The sequence below is a fragment of the Corvus cornix genome, chromosome Z, assembly GCF_000738735.6.
Source record: "Corvus cornix cornix isolate S_Up_H32 chromosome Z, ASM73873v5, whole genome shotgun sequence".
NCBI lineage: Eukaryota > Metazoa > Chordata > Aves > Passeriformes > Corvidae > Corvus > Corvus cornix.
In genome coordinates this window covers 52,841,932-52,858,960 of record NC_046357.1, presented here as the reverse complement: position 1 = coordinate 52,858,960, position 17,029 = coordinate 52,841,932, and the positions used below count along the sequence as shown (strand labels likewise).

The 17,029-nt window shown below is 38.7% G+C and overlaps 1 protein-coding gene across 1 annotated transcript in view; it reads right to left on the bottom strand.

The window, feature by feature from the left end:
• The window catches only part of PCSK5 (proprotein convertase subtilisin/kexin type 5), a 225,985-nt gene that overhangs the window by 28,216 nt on the left and 180,740 nt on the right, over positions 1 to 17,029 (bottom strand). The window contains exons 21-24 of the mRNA XM_039566779.1: positions 13,575 to 13,677; positions 8,162 to 8,298; positions 6,059 to 6,256; positions 5,648 to 5,716 (exon numbers count right to left, since the gene is read on the bottom strand). Coding sequence (XP_039422713.1) covers positions 5,648 to 5,716; positions 6,059 to 6,256; positions 8,162 to 8,298; positions 13,575 to 13,677 — 507 coding nt within the window. The remainder of the gene's footprint in view (positions 1 to 5,647; positions 5,717 to 6,058; positions 6,257 to 8,161; positions 8,299 to 13,574; positions 13,678 to 17,029) is intronic.

Genomic DNA, 17,029 nt, shown 5'->3' with positions numbered 1-17,029 from the left:
TGTTCTCACTCCTGCAGCCTTATAAACTCTATGTTCCTCCATTCCACTCTATAATGGATTTTGTTGATCATTTGTGTACTATTTATTCTCACTTTCTGCTTTTCTAGTTTTATGTTTGTACTTAGAACTTATAACCCTGACCAAATTAAATAGTTAGGTTCTGGATGACCTTTGAGAGTGGCACAGGTTTTCCCCCGCTCAATCAAAGAGACACACTTGGGTCTAAATGCTTTTTGGTGGGCTTTTATTCTCAGGGACACAGCTCCTTGGGTTTTCTCAGTATTAATTTCTTCTGTAAGGCATCTTTGAAAGAGAAAAGTCTTATAACTTTACTGAACATTCTTCTCTCTGCACCCTACTGAGGAGTACTTCATTCTCAGTGTTAGCCTTTGAAAGTAGTCCGAGTGCAACTGTTGTAAAACCATGTCATGGTGCTCACTGTAGAAATCTGGGTGGATCATATATTGTATTTTGCAGCATGGAGATGAGGTATTCTATAGGAACCCGTTAGAACTATTCATATCATAAGATATTTTTCCTTCTCAGGTTGGGTGAGGTGAGTGGAAGAGAACCCACAAGTAATTAAGAACTGGGTCAGGAAAGTGTGGCTCCTTGAGCACACTGGCAGGAAGATTGCCACCACAAACTGAGAGAATGCCTGACTTGCACAATCACTTCTGAGAGGATGACCTGTCCTCTGTTGATTCCAATGAGTTTATCAGTGGTCGACATCAGCTCCATGTGCTGCAAATATTTACCTCCTCAATGAACCAGGTGCTCGTATTTATTTAGCATTATTTGTTAATGGTGTGGCAAATTCTGCCTGTGAAGTGTATGTATGCGAGTCAGTAGATACAGCATATCAGAGAAGTTTGTCACTTATCACCTTCAAAGGTACCCAAATTTTGTGTCTGTTCATTATGCAAGTGCAAAAGGGCATATGTAAATGGTATTATTACAGACGGAGCTGAAGTTATTTCAGAAAACACTTTAGCCCACGTGTTGTATTTTAAACATAAGAAATAGGAACCAAGATTTTTATGTTCTTGCAAATCTCTGAAATTCTCTTGGAATAATTACTTTAAGTGACTCAGAATCTACAGTTTTACCTTATTTTTTTCTCTTGTTCTGAGTGTTGGCTCCTAGCCACGGGCTTTCTAAAAAGGAAGGTTTGACTTTGAAGAAGGTGTCTGAAATTCATTATGGTTTTAGAAGTCTGGAGAAAATATGAATGCTATTCTGCAGTTATCTAAATATGTAAGTGAACTTACATTGAGAGGTGGAAGGTAAATGCTGCAATGGCATAAAGAAAATCCTCTTCCTTAGTATTTTTTCAGCAAAAATTTCTCTTCCAAAGCTGCTTTTGTTGAGGAAAGTGGATTTAATTTTGTAGACTTCATGATGTTTACTGGCACCCACCAGAAAAAAAGACATTAAAATTTAATCAAAAGCCGATGGTCAAGGAAACGAAGACCTGCAGTTCCCATCTTTCTGCATCAGAGGGAGCCATCGTTCATTGCGGCTTTAAAAAGTAAACTCAGCATGTCCAAAATTGGGTTATAAGAGCTAAGGAACCAAAGGTATGAAGTATCATAAAGACAATTTTGGCACTGTGGACCTGTGTAGTATCCAGCACATTTTCTTAGATACTTTGTCTGTCCAATACTGTGCTTGTGTTTGCTTGCACAGAAGTAGGGATATATTTGATGTTTTTAAGAATTTAGAACTAAACGTAGGTACTGAAGTCACCCTTAAGACTTGGCTTGTGCCTGTGCAGGAGTCTGCCTTTCAGATCTCATGAGAAGTTGTGCACAAGGATGCCAATTGGGTTCGTGTGGCATCAAGCAGAGTAAAAAACAGCCCAGAGTATGTGGGCAGGAGAAAGTGGGGAGGTGAACCCTAATGTGCATAGCTGTTGTTTGGACACTGTGTGCACAAAGATATAGATCTTTCTGGGATTATGCTTTCTAAGGCAGTGTTCCTATTAATATATCCCAGGACTTGTCAGTGTCTGCAGGTAGAATGGTATATGTGAGCATTAAAGATTCGTTACATCCTTAGAATACAAGTGGCCTCTGAATTAATGAAGTGAAAGAGAAAGAAAATAATTACCTGAATTTAAAAAAAAGTACCTTTTATATTTTAACTACATAGACTTGCCTGTCATTGATTAAGTCTCTCTCTCAGAGTTCCTATCTTTACTCTTAGTGTTGATACAGCAAAGAAATATAGCCACATTGGTGCCCTAAAACAAAATCCACTCCAAACTTGAAGGAAACCAGACAGATTTGACTACATTCCTTGAGGATTACAGAAGATCTTACAAATAAACATTGTCAATGTACTTTAGAATCCTCACACCTGGTGAAGAATAACCTGCAGTGCTACTTATTGGGTGGGTTTTACTTTCTTCTCTTAAATGCCTGATATGGAATATAACGTATCAAACCGTTATAAAAGTATGATACCTCTGTGTTAATCTGGATGTATTGTCATTACTGATCAAGAAGAGAGACTGCCCAAGCAGACTTGCTCTATTCTGTTGGCACGTGGCATAATGCCAGAAGGAAGCAAATCTTATTAATTTTCCTATCTGCACAAAGCAGTACAACATTGCCTGAGACTGCAGGTGGTGGTTTAATCTATTATTTAGTGCCTTGTGAAAAAGACTTTTTGAGCAAAACTCTTTCAGGCTAGTAGGACAACAGGCAGTTCAGTTATCCTAATATGATTATATATCCCTCCTGAAAACTAGACTTCTGTCTGCAAGAAAAGAGAAAAATATCATAATCTTTATTATTTGTGGACAGTAAGAGAATCACTTGAATTTTGCTGCTCCTGGTTTAGAATGTAATATCATCCATTTTAAATAAATAAAGCTTCTATAAGTGACCCTGTGCTCAGTATAAACTGAAGAAGTTAATTATTTTTATTTCTTAGAGTTTATACTGAAGGATCTTAAAGCACTTCAGAAGGAGCAGGTGCTGAATGATTTTCTGTGAGAGAATGGTCTTGAGTCAGCTGTAGATTCATTAATATGCACAAAATGTATTTGCATTTCCAATTGCTATGATCACTACATTCCTTTTTTTTCCCACCACACTTCTACCTGAAATGCTCATAGTGTTGGACTTTTCCTACACCTGCTCTGCAGTTCTTAGATTAAATTATTCAATTGTCTCAAAGGGAAAATAGGACAAAGAGACTGCAAAATCCTCGAGCATTCACTTAATTTAAAAAGGGACCCTGTAGAAAGACTATGACGATGTGAAACTAAATGTAGCACATTCCTTATTTTCTCACCTTGAAATTTTAGTGTTTGAAGTTATTTTTATGGCAGTGTAATTTGTCTAGACCTTGCAAAATAATGAACTTCTTGCAAGAGACCGGCAGTTAAGTTTTTGGTTTTTAGGGTTTTTTTACAAAAGTTTCTCAATACGTCATCTTTCTCATTAGACATGAGAAAGCCATTACTGTACTCAACTTATCTATTAATTGTTGTTGATATGCCTGAAAACTCATTGAATATTAAGAGTAAAAATATAAGCAAATATCTACCATATTATACAGATAGATACAAGCATCTACCATAGCTACCTGACTTATTTTAAATGTGAAGCTTACAGGTTCTGCTTTATTTGAAGAACACATTATAGTTTGCAAAATCTGCTTGGGACTGTGCTTTTAGGCCACTACTGTTCTTCTGTTCCAAATAGAACTAACAAAAAACCAATCTCTGACTCTCAATAACATATGCATTGTGACCACGAAAGGCTTTCCTTGATATCATGTCTGTTAATAAACTCTGGCATCTTAATACTTCAAACTTTACACAGCAGTGAAAACTAATTCAGCCTTTGTTTTACCTACATCCATTCTGTAGACCCTTGAAGCTCTTAAAATCCTCTTTTAAATCAGAACTTTGAGTGCAAGGACTTGTAACTATGTAGTGAATGTTATGGATGATTAATATTTAGGAGATCAGTGATCCTCCCAGGAAAAAGGTAGATGAGTATAGCCACTTTTTCTGTATTCCAGCTGACCATTAACAACCTTCCAGTCTCCTTATACAGGCTTATTAAGTTTATAAATGAGGAAAATATTCCTCTGAGTTACTTGAAATTACTATTTTTAAGGAAAGTTGCTATTCATACATAGTACATTTCTCCTTAATTCAAAACACAGATTGCCACTAAATAGTTTCAGAAGAAAAAGACATTATTTGAAGTCTCAAGCATCATAAAAAACACAGAAAATATTAGCACAGGGAGGTAACATGTGATAGCATCAATAAAGACAGGTATTGAAATGTATACTCTCCCTTAACTTCTCTTCTCCCCTCAGCCAAGCAGACAGCTGCCATGAATCTGGATAACACACCATACAAAAGAAGACCACAGTGTAGTTGCATTCATGTTAAAACCATCTCTTTATTCAACAATATTGACAGGGGCAGTTGTAGGCACAGAGGAAAGCTTGACTGAATGCACACAGAATGCCTGGTCACCAGCATCATGGTTTTTATGGTACCACATATTAGATTGGACAACTGGCAGAAAGAAGGAGTTACGTGATGAAAATCCTTACAGTAAATTAGGTATGCCAGTTAGTGTAGCCAGAAAAAGAGCTGGACAGACAGTTGTGGTTTAGAGTTTGTTGCAGACAATGGCATGTCAATACTGTGCTGTTCTAAATTTTGCAGAACTGGAAACTCAAATTCAGAAAGTGTCCCAACCATGGATGGCAGCCCTGAATGTGAGAGATAAATTTTTTATGGAAAGGGCATATCTTTACATCCAAGGTTTTCACTTCTGGGACATGACAAAGCAGAATATGTGCTTTCCTGGAAGAGAGTGCCACACCCCTTTAGCAGACCCCTGTGGGACAGTAAGCATTCACCCATGATTGCACTTACTGACATCTTACCAACAGTCTGACTTTCTCCGGATATTCTGGTTGGAGGAGAACCCCCTGAAACTGTAGGGAAGCTGCAACAGCCACATGGGAAGCGGTTTGTGACACGGAAGTTGAGATTCCGCCTGAATTTCAGACCCCTCTTTTTAATTAACACTGCTGGTTGCATTTTCAATGGAACATATTTCCTTTTTGTCTGTTTTACAGGAATGCCAACTGCACATGGGTGGACGGATTAACCCACACCAAGGACCTTGAACCTTGAACACCTTGAACACATACAAGGAATTCTTTTAGGGCAGTAGTATTGTTATTGCAATAACTTGATCTTGAATGAAATTTAAAGATTGTGCTTATGTCTGTATCCTGAAGAAAAAGCACAGGGCAGTGGTCTGTTTTGAGGCCTAGAAAATTTGAACATCTATAGTAAAATTCTGTGTCTGATAATAGCTTCAGAAAGTCAGTAAATCTTTCAGCCTGAGTGTGGCTTTCAAGCAGGAAAAAATAAAAGTGTTTCAAATGTTAATAGCTAAATTAATAAAAAATTATTCTTATTTATGCTGAATATAAATTTTAGAAATTTATTTCATATAGTATGGGATAATTGGTGAGAAGCCACCTGCACCACTGACTAATTGCTCAGTAGCATGCACTTAAGATAATGACAAGAGTGAGGGGACTAGATTTTCCCTGCCTTAAGAATAACAGTAAGATTGATAAGGGGAATATTTACCCTGTTTGCAGTTCTGGCATCCATCTGAACATGGTACGCAGTCTTCAGAGTCAGGATCTTCCACTTCACCTGTGTTTTGCAAATCATCAGTTTTGGGTTAACTCTAGATAATACGAGGGCAACATTTGGAAGCACTCAGCAAGGCTCCTGGATATCAACTTGATTCAAATCAAAAAAGGAGAAAGACTCACGGAAATTAGTTTTCTCATTTGCTCTTGCATAACCCACTCAATTTGAGGAAAATACTCCTACTTTACAATAACATGATATTAGAAGAGGATCAGAGCTGGAGCTTAAGGACCTCATGGTCAGGTGTGACTGTGTATTTCAAAAAATTTTTTAGTATGCTTAAGCAGATTCCTGTAACAAATTGAATAGAATATTTGTTATCTCCTACTAAAGGATGCTTACCTTCTCTACAATTGTGCTTCTGACACACATTTTGAGTAAGGTAGTAGCCTCTGAAACATCTTTTGCAGTGGCTGGAGTTCAGGCACATGTCACAGTGGCCAGGGCAAGGCAAACAGGTATGCTTCAAGTGGTAGTGCCCTGGAGGACAGTTGTCTCTGCACTCCCCATGATACAGGAAACGTTCCACCCCTCTTCGGTCTGTGTGGCAAACAAATGGGAAAAAGTTGTCGGCCACAGAGGGTGTTTGGGATATGAGAAGGAGCTTTATGAAGTTCCAGTGCTGCACTTAGGCACTGACTGCTAGATTTTACAGTTTTACACCAGATGAGATATATAAATGTTTCAGGACCTCAAACTTTTCATGTTCCTAGAGGTTTATGGCACGTAAAGATATCATGCTAGCAAACAATTACTCTTTACATCCACCAATCTGATAAAAAAAGGATCAAGATTTTTCCATCACTGAGTTTCCTTGCAGAGGACAAACAAGTATTTGTAATGTATAGTACACACAAATGTACAATTATTATTAGAAAAGCAAAGTGTCCCACTTCACCTTTGGAAAGGATCACTCTGTGTCCCTAGAAGATTAAACTGTAATCCTCATCTTAGTGGAATCGTCTAGACTTGAATTAGAATAGCAGACGTGCAGCTATTAGCTATCAAAACACAAGCATTCTCTAGTGCATGAGAACTGGGAGGTCCCCTGCTCCAAATCCTTCTGAATGAGGCCTGTGACCTATAGCTTCCTGTGCCATGTCCTCCAACATGGGGAGTTTTCTAATCAGTCACCCTACAGTATAAATTACACATCACTGTGCTAAGTGTATTTCATTGCCTTAACTGTAGAGCAAGAATTTGCTTACCATAATTTATTTTTGAAAATGCAGAGAAAGCAGCTTTAAAAGGCAACAATGCTGCACCATAGCATAAGTTGAGTTTTATTTATTTTACTTTTCATGCACAATTCTTTAATTTTCCTGCCCCCTAAGGATGTGAGTCTCATCAGTGTCTTAATTTCTTGATTCACAGAAATACAGAAATTTATCTTGCTGTCCACCTTAAGGGAGAGCTTTTGGGGGAAAATTATACAAACTTGCTCTCACATTAGACCTGAAGTACCATTTGAAAACTTCATCTACTGAGTCACATTTCCCAAAGCGAGAAAGTCAATCTCATCCTCAGTACGACTAATTAATGCAGCCATACTAGTGTTTGCTTGTAGTCTAGACACTTATTACTAAATGAAGTCTGGGCCAGTGTTGATTAGGACTGAAATGGAAGTAGCAGCTGAAATGAAAAGGCTACAAATCCATTGTGAATCCTCAGAACACAGCTCATAAAAAATTACTCTTTATTATAAGTTAGATATTAAATACTCATTTCCAAGGACAGTTCAGATTAGTTGCACATACTTGTAGGTAACAGCCTTGGGTTCTTTGCTCATTAGATGTTAGAGAGACAATAGGAAACAATTTTTAAACCAGAATTTCAAAAGGAGAAGAGTGGCTTTTTGGAATTTCCACAAAATTAACTACATTAGCCTTCCTCTCAACCCAAGATACATAAATATATGTGTTGGTAATAAGCTTCTCCTTGCAAACCCTGTTTGTTCAGCTCTAGGGACATGGCAATCTCCAGTGGAACCCACCATGCTTGTTTCTTAGACTTTCCCAGAGACATGCTTAGGAAAGCAGCCTGGCTCCCTGCCTGCTTGAGCAAACTGGCTCCATTTCAGTATAGCACATCCTGTGCAGTGGGTGGGGAAAACATGTATGAAGCTTTCTTTTCCAGATGCAGGCTATGCAGGTTTTCTGTCCTTTTTTTTTCTTGTTTCTGGTTCTGCTAACATTGCTCCTATTGAAAAAACACCAAGGGAAATGCATTAAATTGCAAGGACAATGCAGAGTTGTGTTTTCTTGTACTTTAAAAAAAAAAAAAATTAGTTCCAATTCCCTTCAGAGTCACAAGAAGATTATGATGCAGATTGGTAGTAAAAGCACTACTCATTTTATTGCATCTAACAACTGGCCCTGAGAGGGAGAAAAGGGAATTTGGAGGCCAAGGGAGGGGAAAAAGCTGGCAAAAGAAAATCTCACTTACCTGTTCCACAAGCGGTGCATTTGTTAGGTTCACTTCCACTGCAGTCCAGGCAGGTATGATGGCACAAGTGACATTGCTGTTTAAATTCAAACTTTCCTCTGGGGCATTGCATAACGCAGCAGCCATCATCAAAGACTCTTTTAAAGAAGACAGAGGCATAACTACAAATTTAGCTACTACTTGTCCTTTAAATCTAAAGAAAACTAAAAAGAAACTCAATAAATTCTTCTCTCACTCTATTTATGAGGTTTTGAACTTTAATACTTCATTTTCTTTATCTTATTCATAGCATTTACTATATGAACAGTGTTTTGAACCTGAATCTAAGACTACAAAGATAATTTTTCTCTGAAACATTTTTCTGAGAAAAATGACTTTTTGGTCCTTTGCCTAGATGTCCTTATATCACAATCCCTGCAGTGGTCCCATGTGTCTGCTAAAAGGAAAGCAATACTTGGTCTTTCTCTGTGAAGGAATAACCCATCTGTTTTACTTTTAAGACTGCCTTTGAAAAGTACTATGGCTTCAGTAATATGACCTTGTACATGAAGTCAAGTATCTATCTGAATATTGGCCTTTAGGAGCCATATTTTTAGACTTACATATTGTCGTGGCTTAGGAATGATATTTACCGATTTAATTTTCCCACTGAAACACTCCAAACCATGCTCAATTGCCTGCCTTCCCTCCCACTCCTCTGCTGGGGATGGAGAGGAGAATTGGATGTACAAAAGGTAAAGATCACAGGCTGAGATAAGAACAATTTATTGGAAGCAGCAAAGAAATAAGAAAATGAACATAAACAGCAACAGTATCAACTACACACATACAAGCATTCAACAGCTGAACAATTCTCATGCCAGTGGTCACAGCTATGAACACAGAACCCCTGGCAATGCCTAACTGCGCCATGCCACGCAACCTGGAAAGGGACCCCTTCCCCTCCCCTGGAGCTCACAGTGTGGTAGTATAGAAAAACCTCCCAGTCCTAGCCATGCCCCTTCTGACGACTGCAGAAATTAACTCTATCCTGGCTGGAATCAGGACATATATCTACCTATAAATATGAGAAACCAGGCAAGGTATGCAGCTCTTTAACTTCCTCTGTCTCCATAGCAGCTCTCCCAAAAGCCCAGCAATGACTTTTTGGGTCCTTGAAATACGCTTTCCTGAGGTAATCTGCTCCAAGGATTCATGGGGCCTCTGTGCCAGTCAAAATGGGGTGTTTTTGCCATTCATTCCCAGTCATGGTTATTTCAGCTTCCAGTACAGTCAGCTGTTGGGATCCCCGTCACCCCAGAAATAGAGACGGATTCTGCCCCTACATATCTTGATGGCATCAGGGTACATTTGTGCTCTAGTGTCAACTAAAACCTTACACTCTTTTGGGTCTCATATGCCAGGCCATGGGATGCACACAGTTCAATAGATTTGATTGTCTCTTTCCTCCACCTGGCTGGAGGCAGGGCCCCTCTAGACCTGGTCATGGTACTCGTTGCTCACTCCTTATAAATATGAACTGAAGAACTTCAAGAGGATTGGAAGTAACATCAGCCTTCCTGTTCTGTCTGAGTACTTGTCGAGTGGAAACTGGAGCGGCATTTATCCTTGACGAATTTCCTATGACGGTTGTTCTTCCTCTCAACTCATGTACCCATGTTGCCAGGGCAGAGGTGGGTTTTTCATCCCACTTCTTCATGTATTCTCTGTAGTTACACAGGAAAAAACAGGCTATCTCCTGGTGTGTACTGTCTCTTCCACTCAGTGGGGTGCTTGCTCCCAGTAGCAGAGACTCTGGTCTGTACTGATGGGACATGGGACTCTCTAACTTCCTCGAGTCTTTCAAATCTGTCCAAAGCCTTGGACAATCTTCCCACAGGGCCCTGCTTCCTCTTCATTCATCATGAAGCAAACTGATTTGGTCTTGGATTTCTACTTCTGTATAGTACAGGGACAGCTGCATATGTTCCTCTGTTTCAGCTGCAGTTTGAGTGCCCATGGTGCCTGTTGGTCTGATTTCCCCCTCCTTTCCCTGAGGGCGCTGCATAGTCTTGACCTGTGTCCAGTAAAGACTAGCGAGGGCCCAGCACCCTGCAGTAAGTTGCTGGTCTATGGAGTAACCACAGCAATTTCCTTGAAAATATTCTGTCACTTTATAAGGGTCCTGTAGTCATTTGGGGTGAACTTCCAAACCATTGGAGCAGAGAATTTTCCCCAAAACAGGGCAATTTTTTCCCATATTCCATGCCACTCAAATCTACCCACACTTGTGGCAGATCTCTGAAGAAACTTCCTAGAAATCTCTTTCTTGACCCTAAACATGGTGAAGACCACACCAAGGAGACATACCAGACACAGGAATAGGAACATGCATTCCTTAATGTCCAAAAGAAGTAAAAAATTGCCACAAGCTGTTTTAACAGGTCTGAAGGAGAAAAAGGGGGTGAAAAGCTGGGGAAAATCATCCGTTCCTGTTCTCCCACATATTCTCCACACATGAGTGCGATTATTAGTGGATTCACAAAAGTTGTGCCTCAGATAAAGGTAGAGGAACAACACTGGATACACATCCCAGATAACCCTCACTTCCCTCGATGTTATTATGCCATAAGCTTCATCACACAGTACAGCAAGAGAGCAACCCTGATCCTCCTGCCTGCTCTGAAACAGAGCATTGTGAGGAGCATATATGGAGGCACATACAGGGTCAGGTACCACATCCACAAATTGCACAAATGCTTAGATAAATATGTTTCCATCCTGCTCTACTCAGATCTGCTGTTATCTCAACCCTTCATGCCCCACACTGGGTGCCAAATAAGGCTGTTGTGGTTTAGCAATGGAATTCCCCAATTTAGTCTCCCACCAAAATACTCCAAACCACACGCTTCTTACTCACTCTCCCATTCCCGTCCTGTGAGGTGGGGTGGAGTGGAGAATTGGAGGCACAAAAGGTAAGGAACATGAGTTGAAATAAGAACAATTTACTGGAAACAGCAATGAAAAAGGAAAATGAAGACTAACAGCGAGAATATCAATATCAAAGTGTACAGCAGTAGAACGATTCACATGCCAGTACTCACCTCTATACCACAGAACCACCATCAATACCTGACCATGCCACACTCTGTGGCTGTAAAGGGACCCCTTCCCCCACGCCTGGAAATAACATGAGGTAGTACAGAATAACCTTCAGATCCTAGCCATTCTCTCCTGATTACTGCAAAAATTAACTCTGTCCTGATTGGTGCAAGGACATTTATCTATCTATGAGTACGTAGGAGTTTGGCTGCTGAATGTTCTCCTTTTGTTGGATAATTAAATATTTGCTAAAAAAATCCTTTTATGTAATGAAAATTTATGGTCCATTTTTCACTGCTGCTTAATGTCTACTGTTTTAATCTGCCTGGGAGAAAAACAGAAATGCATCAATTCATGCACCATAGACTACTAAAAGAATACAAAAGAAGTTGGGTACATTTTGACAGTGTTTTCGCTCTTAAGAAAATAAGAAAGGATAGCCTGTAATCCTCCACACTTAACCGCTTTGACCACTTTGCTATCTGAGGACTTGGGATTCAGTTTCTAGAGAAGCTGAGCACCATTTTGGCTGTTAGTACAGACTTGGAGTATACCTTGACAACAAAAGGCTTTCCATTATATTAAGACAGTTCATGTTTACTTGGAGTCAGCCAATGGGATTAGAGAATATCTTCAATACATCTTCATAAATTTCAGTTGCTATGATCTTTTTCAGATTTATTCTCAAAGAAAAGAAGATATGTGACAGAGGTACTGGAGGTAGTTGGACTATGCTTCTATGGCATGCAAATATTACTGAGTTCAACTACATGTGCTAGCTCTAATGATAGCCGTCCTTACAAGCAGCTCACACAGTGGTAAATTACATTTTTCTTGCTCTTTGCTATGTTGCCCCTAAAGGGAAATACCTGGTCAGATCTTGTCACTAACCTTGGCTCAAACTGTAAACAGATGGACAAGGAATTTTGTGATAATCAATTTGCCTGGATAAAACCCTAGAATTTCCATTTCTTTCTTTTAAAAAAACCAAAACCAACAAAACCAAACAGGCAGCAGCATTTTCATTTATGTAATGATATGACAGTGTTTTTATTATTAAATAAATTGACATCTATGCTGGATTATCCTAAGGAACTCTTTAGCCTCTGGGCAAGGTTTTTTTAATTATTATTTCTTTTACTATAGACTGTCCCATTTAACATGACTTTTTCTAGCAGCTTTCGTAATGCACAGAAGGATCTCAGAAAGATTTTTGAAACCTTAGATACCAAAATTCAAAATTGTTAGAGTACTTATTAAGGTGGTTATAGCAGCATCCTTCCAAAACATCACTGAGACCTCATTACTGCAAACACCTTGGTGGTTCAGTACAGTGATGCTTGGTTCCTTCTTTGCTGCGTAAATATCTCTATGTAAAGCTCACAGTATAGGTTGCAAGGAAGGAACAGAGAATCTAATTTAAATGCCATTGTGAATGGGAGAAATCCACTCCACAGTCCAAAATTTTGTCCAGATTTCCTCTGCTCCCTTTCTGATGTAACACAATTTAATAATGCTTCCTCACTTATGAATTTGTTTGGATTCCATTGGTCCTGGTATGTCTTTCATTGGTATATCTTTCATAGTCATATAATAGATATTTTCCGGGGAAATTGCAGAATTCCTTAGGGATTTTTTTCTTGCCTTAGGGGATCTGATCCTGTTTTCATACCTGTGGAAGTGTCAGCTGGCTACAATACAATCAAGTGCAACAAAACAAGAGTTGTTTGTGTGAGAATACAGCTATGGGTAGGACATGTCTTTTAAGCCAGTAGTCTTCTGAAATCGGTGTGTGATGACCTAAACACAAACCTCTGATTTGCAAAGTCCTGTGGAAAAGCTTCTTTTTAGTTCTGTTCACTCCTCATGGCAGGTTAGAAATATCAGCCTAACTCAAAACACCTCAGTTAGGGAATGATGTTGTTTAGGTGCTATGAATATCTCCCCAAATTAGCCTCAGCATACAAATTCACGCCTTGTGCCAAGCCTCAGAGCTGTGTACAGTTACAGATGCCCTAGATTCTTGTTGTTAAAATTGTCAGCTGCGATTCCAGCAGTTATGATTTAGAAAGGATGACAATGAAAGAAAGTGTATTTTACATATAAAAAGGAATTTTTCTTTGTCTGTGGAATCATGCTGAGAAACATTAACTGCTTGTGTAGCCAGCTATCTTGTTTACATAAAAATTATTTTCTGAAGTGCCCTGGGGTTTTTTGCCCTAAACACTTTTTGCTTCTGTAGTCTCTGCAAGCTGGTGCTAAACACAATACAGCCACTTCTCCAGATGATGATGTGAGATCTTTGTACTGCACTGTGGTAGGAGAAAATTACCTTGTGGGTGGGCAGCTGATGCAGTTGTCTGACTCAGGTCCAATGCACTTCTGACAGGATGTTTCACACAACTGACATTCTTGGGAATCATCAAGATATTCCCCTGGTAGAAAATAAAAAGGTTTATTTCAGATCAACTTCTCACAATTTAAAAAAGAAAAAACAGGAAGAGAAAAAAGCACCAAGCTTTCCAGGCTGGAAAATAGAATGATGAAAAGGAATGGGATCTATTTTTAATTACTGAAATGGGCACATTTTCCTGTGGCATCAAGAAAACAAGTACTAGCTCCCTTGGGGAACCAGGATACTCAGACTTGTTACTTTCTAGTCTTTATTTAATTTTTTGTTCGTTTGTTTATTAATTTTTCTTTTCCATGAGAATTTGACAAAGAGTGATTTTTTTTCTTTTTGTTAATTTATTTTGCATCAGTTGAATTAATGAGACTCTTAAGACTCACGAGTTACATCAAAACTGGTGCTACTGAGATTTATTATGTAATGTCTTAAACATGAGCCTGATTGCAAGCTGCAGCATGAAGGGTTTGCTGCCATGGGTGTGGATATGTCACATGAGGAGATGGACTTGAGCAAGCTTCCATCAGCCAGAGACCTGTTGGTGCTTCCCAAATCTCTAGCTATAGCATATTTGTCTCCCTCCCAAGCTGCTGATGGAAGACTCTCTACCTACAAGACCTTAGGCTTCCATTTAGGCTGAATCAAAACTTGGTGTCAAAGTGCACATTTGGACTTGAAAAAAAAATTTATATTATATGGATTTCTACCTTAAAACTGAGATAAAGATATAAACATTTCCAGATCATGAATACACTAGTACTACTGTGCTGCTGAACTGTGAAGTTTGCCTCTTTATTTACTGGATATTAATTAAAACACTGGTACAAACTGGTAAGCTGCATGCCTAATAACTCTTAGGGCAGAGATTTGGTAAGTAGTACAATATCTGTGTGCAGCATTATGTGGGGACAGTAAATTTATCACGCAGTTTTATAAGGCTCAAGATTGGGTCTTTTATGTCAGTTTGTTTTGGGAAAATGTATTATAACCGAGGCTATATATCTAAGGAATTGGCTGTTCCTTCATTCTTGAGTAATGGAAGAGGCTGGGCAAAAAGTTCTATATAATACATAAAACCTGCAGTTTCTATGGATACTTCAATATCAAGCAACTCTTTCCACTTGCATTGCTGCTGGAAAATCCAGATCTGGCAAATATAGTGAACTTTAGGAATCAAAATACAAATACGGAATGACTGGGGTTTGGCTCTCCCTTGCAATGAGTTCCTTACATTTGAAGAGCAAAGGCACTGTACAAGCAGACACTTGTATCAATTTAAAAGGATGTAAGGAGAAAAAAAAATTCTAAAATACTGCAAATTATGGTCTCTGCCTGTTGTGTTTTTAATTGTTGTGTTTTTTACATATTAAACAATATTAACAAATTTTATAATAGTTGAAACCTCTGGTATGAGATATGAGCTAGGATAGTATTTACATGCTTAAGGGGATGGGAACAGTATGGTTATAAAGGCAAACTGACTGGAGCATCTAGCCAGCTCTGGGTGAAACCTGGGGTACCCAAAATGTGGGCAGAGATGTAATTTTTGTTTTGTAATGGTTTGTGTGTCTTCTAAAGAGAGGCAAAAAGTAAAAGATGACCCAAAGCCAGTGATAGAACCACATAAACTGTGAAGAGAGTGCTCCTTAGAGGTTGTTCTGGGATCAGTGCTAGCTGGGAAGAAGTTCAGACTGGGGCAAAATGAAGAGTCTCCTGATGAGATCACGGAAACAAAAGTCTTTGAATGCATCCATGGTCACACATTTTTATAGTTCTCCTTATACTAAGAGTGATTTGTATGCATCTATATCTACATCTCTATGTATCTACATATCTATTTCCATGCATTTATGTAATCCCTTGCATGCCCATATAGCCAAATGTTGAATTGTGTAAACTGACTAGTTCCATGGAACTGGTGCAGCACTTCTGAACTGCAACACTGCATCTTGTATGTCTGATTACTTTATAAAGGACTAAAACTAAAAACATTAGAAAAGCTGTTAGACATAGAATGCAGTAGGATTCTAAATTTTTCTAGATGTTACTCAGATAACATGCTTATATTGCTGCATATCTATCACAATAGCAAATATTTATAATTCTCACTTTCTAGAAAAAAATAATGTGGCCTTCAGGCCATTGACAGATTTGGTTAATGTAAGCCTCTTGAGACTTTCTGATATGTATTCAGAAGCTGTAACATGGAATCCTGTGTTTTCAATTGTTTTATGAGATTTTAATATATGATTTTTTCATGGTTTAGGAATAGTACTCCCCAATTCTGTGACCTCACTGAGACTCACCCAGACCGATGCCACTTGCTTGCTTCCCTTCCCCATGCTTTCCCCTCCCCCCTTCCTCTCTGGGGATGAGGTTGGTAATTGGAGGCACAAAAGGTGAAAATAAAGGGTTGAGATAAGAACAATTTACTGGAAACAGCAATGAGATAAGAAAATATGAACAGCTACGAAGTTAATAACAAAAGGCTGAAATTATTGGCATGGAAAATAAAGCAATAATGGACTGTTTTGCCCTCCATGCTTTCTCTCCCACAGGCACTGCCTGCCCCTCAAAAGTGATGTGAGATGGTATCCAATAACATTAGAGTCTGGCCATGCCCCCTTCCCAGATAGCATAAAAAATTAACCCTGTCCTGGCTGAAACTAGGACAAATTATATATATATATACACACAGACACACACACATGTATTTGGACAATAATACAATCATGAAAAAATGCATGAAAGTCTGAAAATTATCTGAAATCATCTGAAAAGAATTCCCATTGTGGGTCTGATGCTTCAGTGTTTTATACTATTGGGTTTACATTCCTGGGAAATCAGGGCGACTTTATTACATAATTGCTTCTCTGATGTTGTTTTGTGATATGCATTAGAAAACTTTTGTGTTTCTCCTTTACTTTATTTGCCTGCACTACTTGTATGCTTATCCTGTGTACCTATCCACTGGACCTGAGCTACTAATTCATACACCTCAGCTACGCCTGATGAAATCCTTCACACATAGCAGAAGTACTTAGTTTTTAAAAGTTTTAGTTATTTCTATCTTATGTTTTTCATTGGAAGTGGTGTAATTTGTTTCAGCTGTGCTTGGAACAGTGCCAGGAAGACCAGTTCTGTGGCTCTGAACTGAAGCATTTTAATGAATACTATTATAAGAATGTGCACCAGAAAATACTTAAATGTTGGGCCCTCTGAATTGCAAATCACATCTAGCACTGTAGATCTGACATGTTAACAAAATAGTTTTTGGTGGATATTCAAAGAGTTAACACTGAAATTAAAAAAAGAAGACTTTTAAACTATTCCACAGGGCAGTTCAACCATCTGCCAGAATTCCTTGTGAGCAATGTATT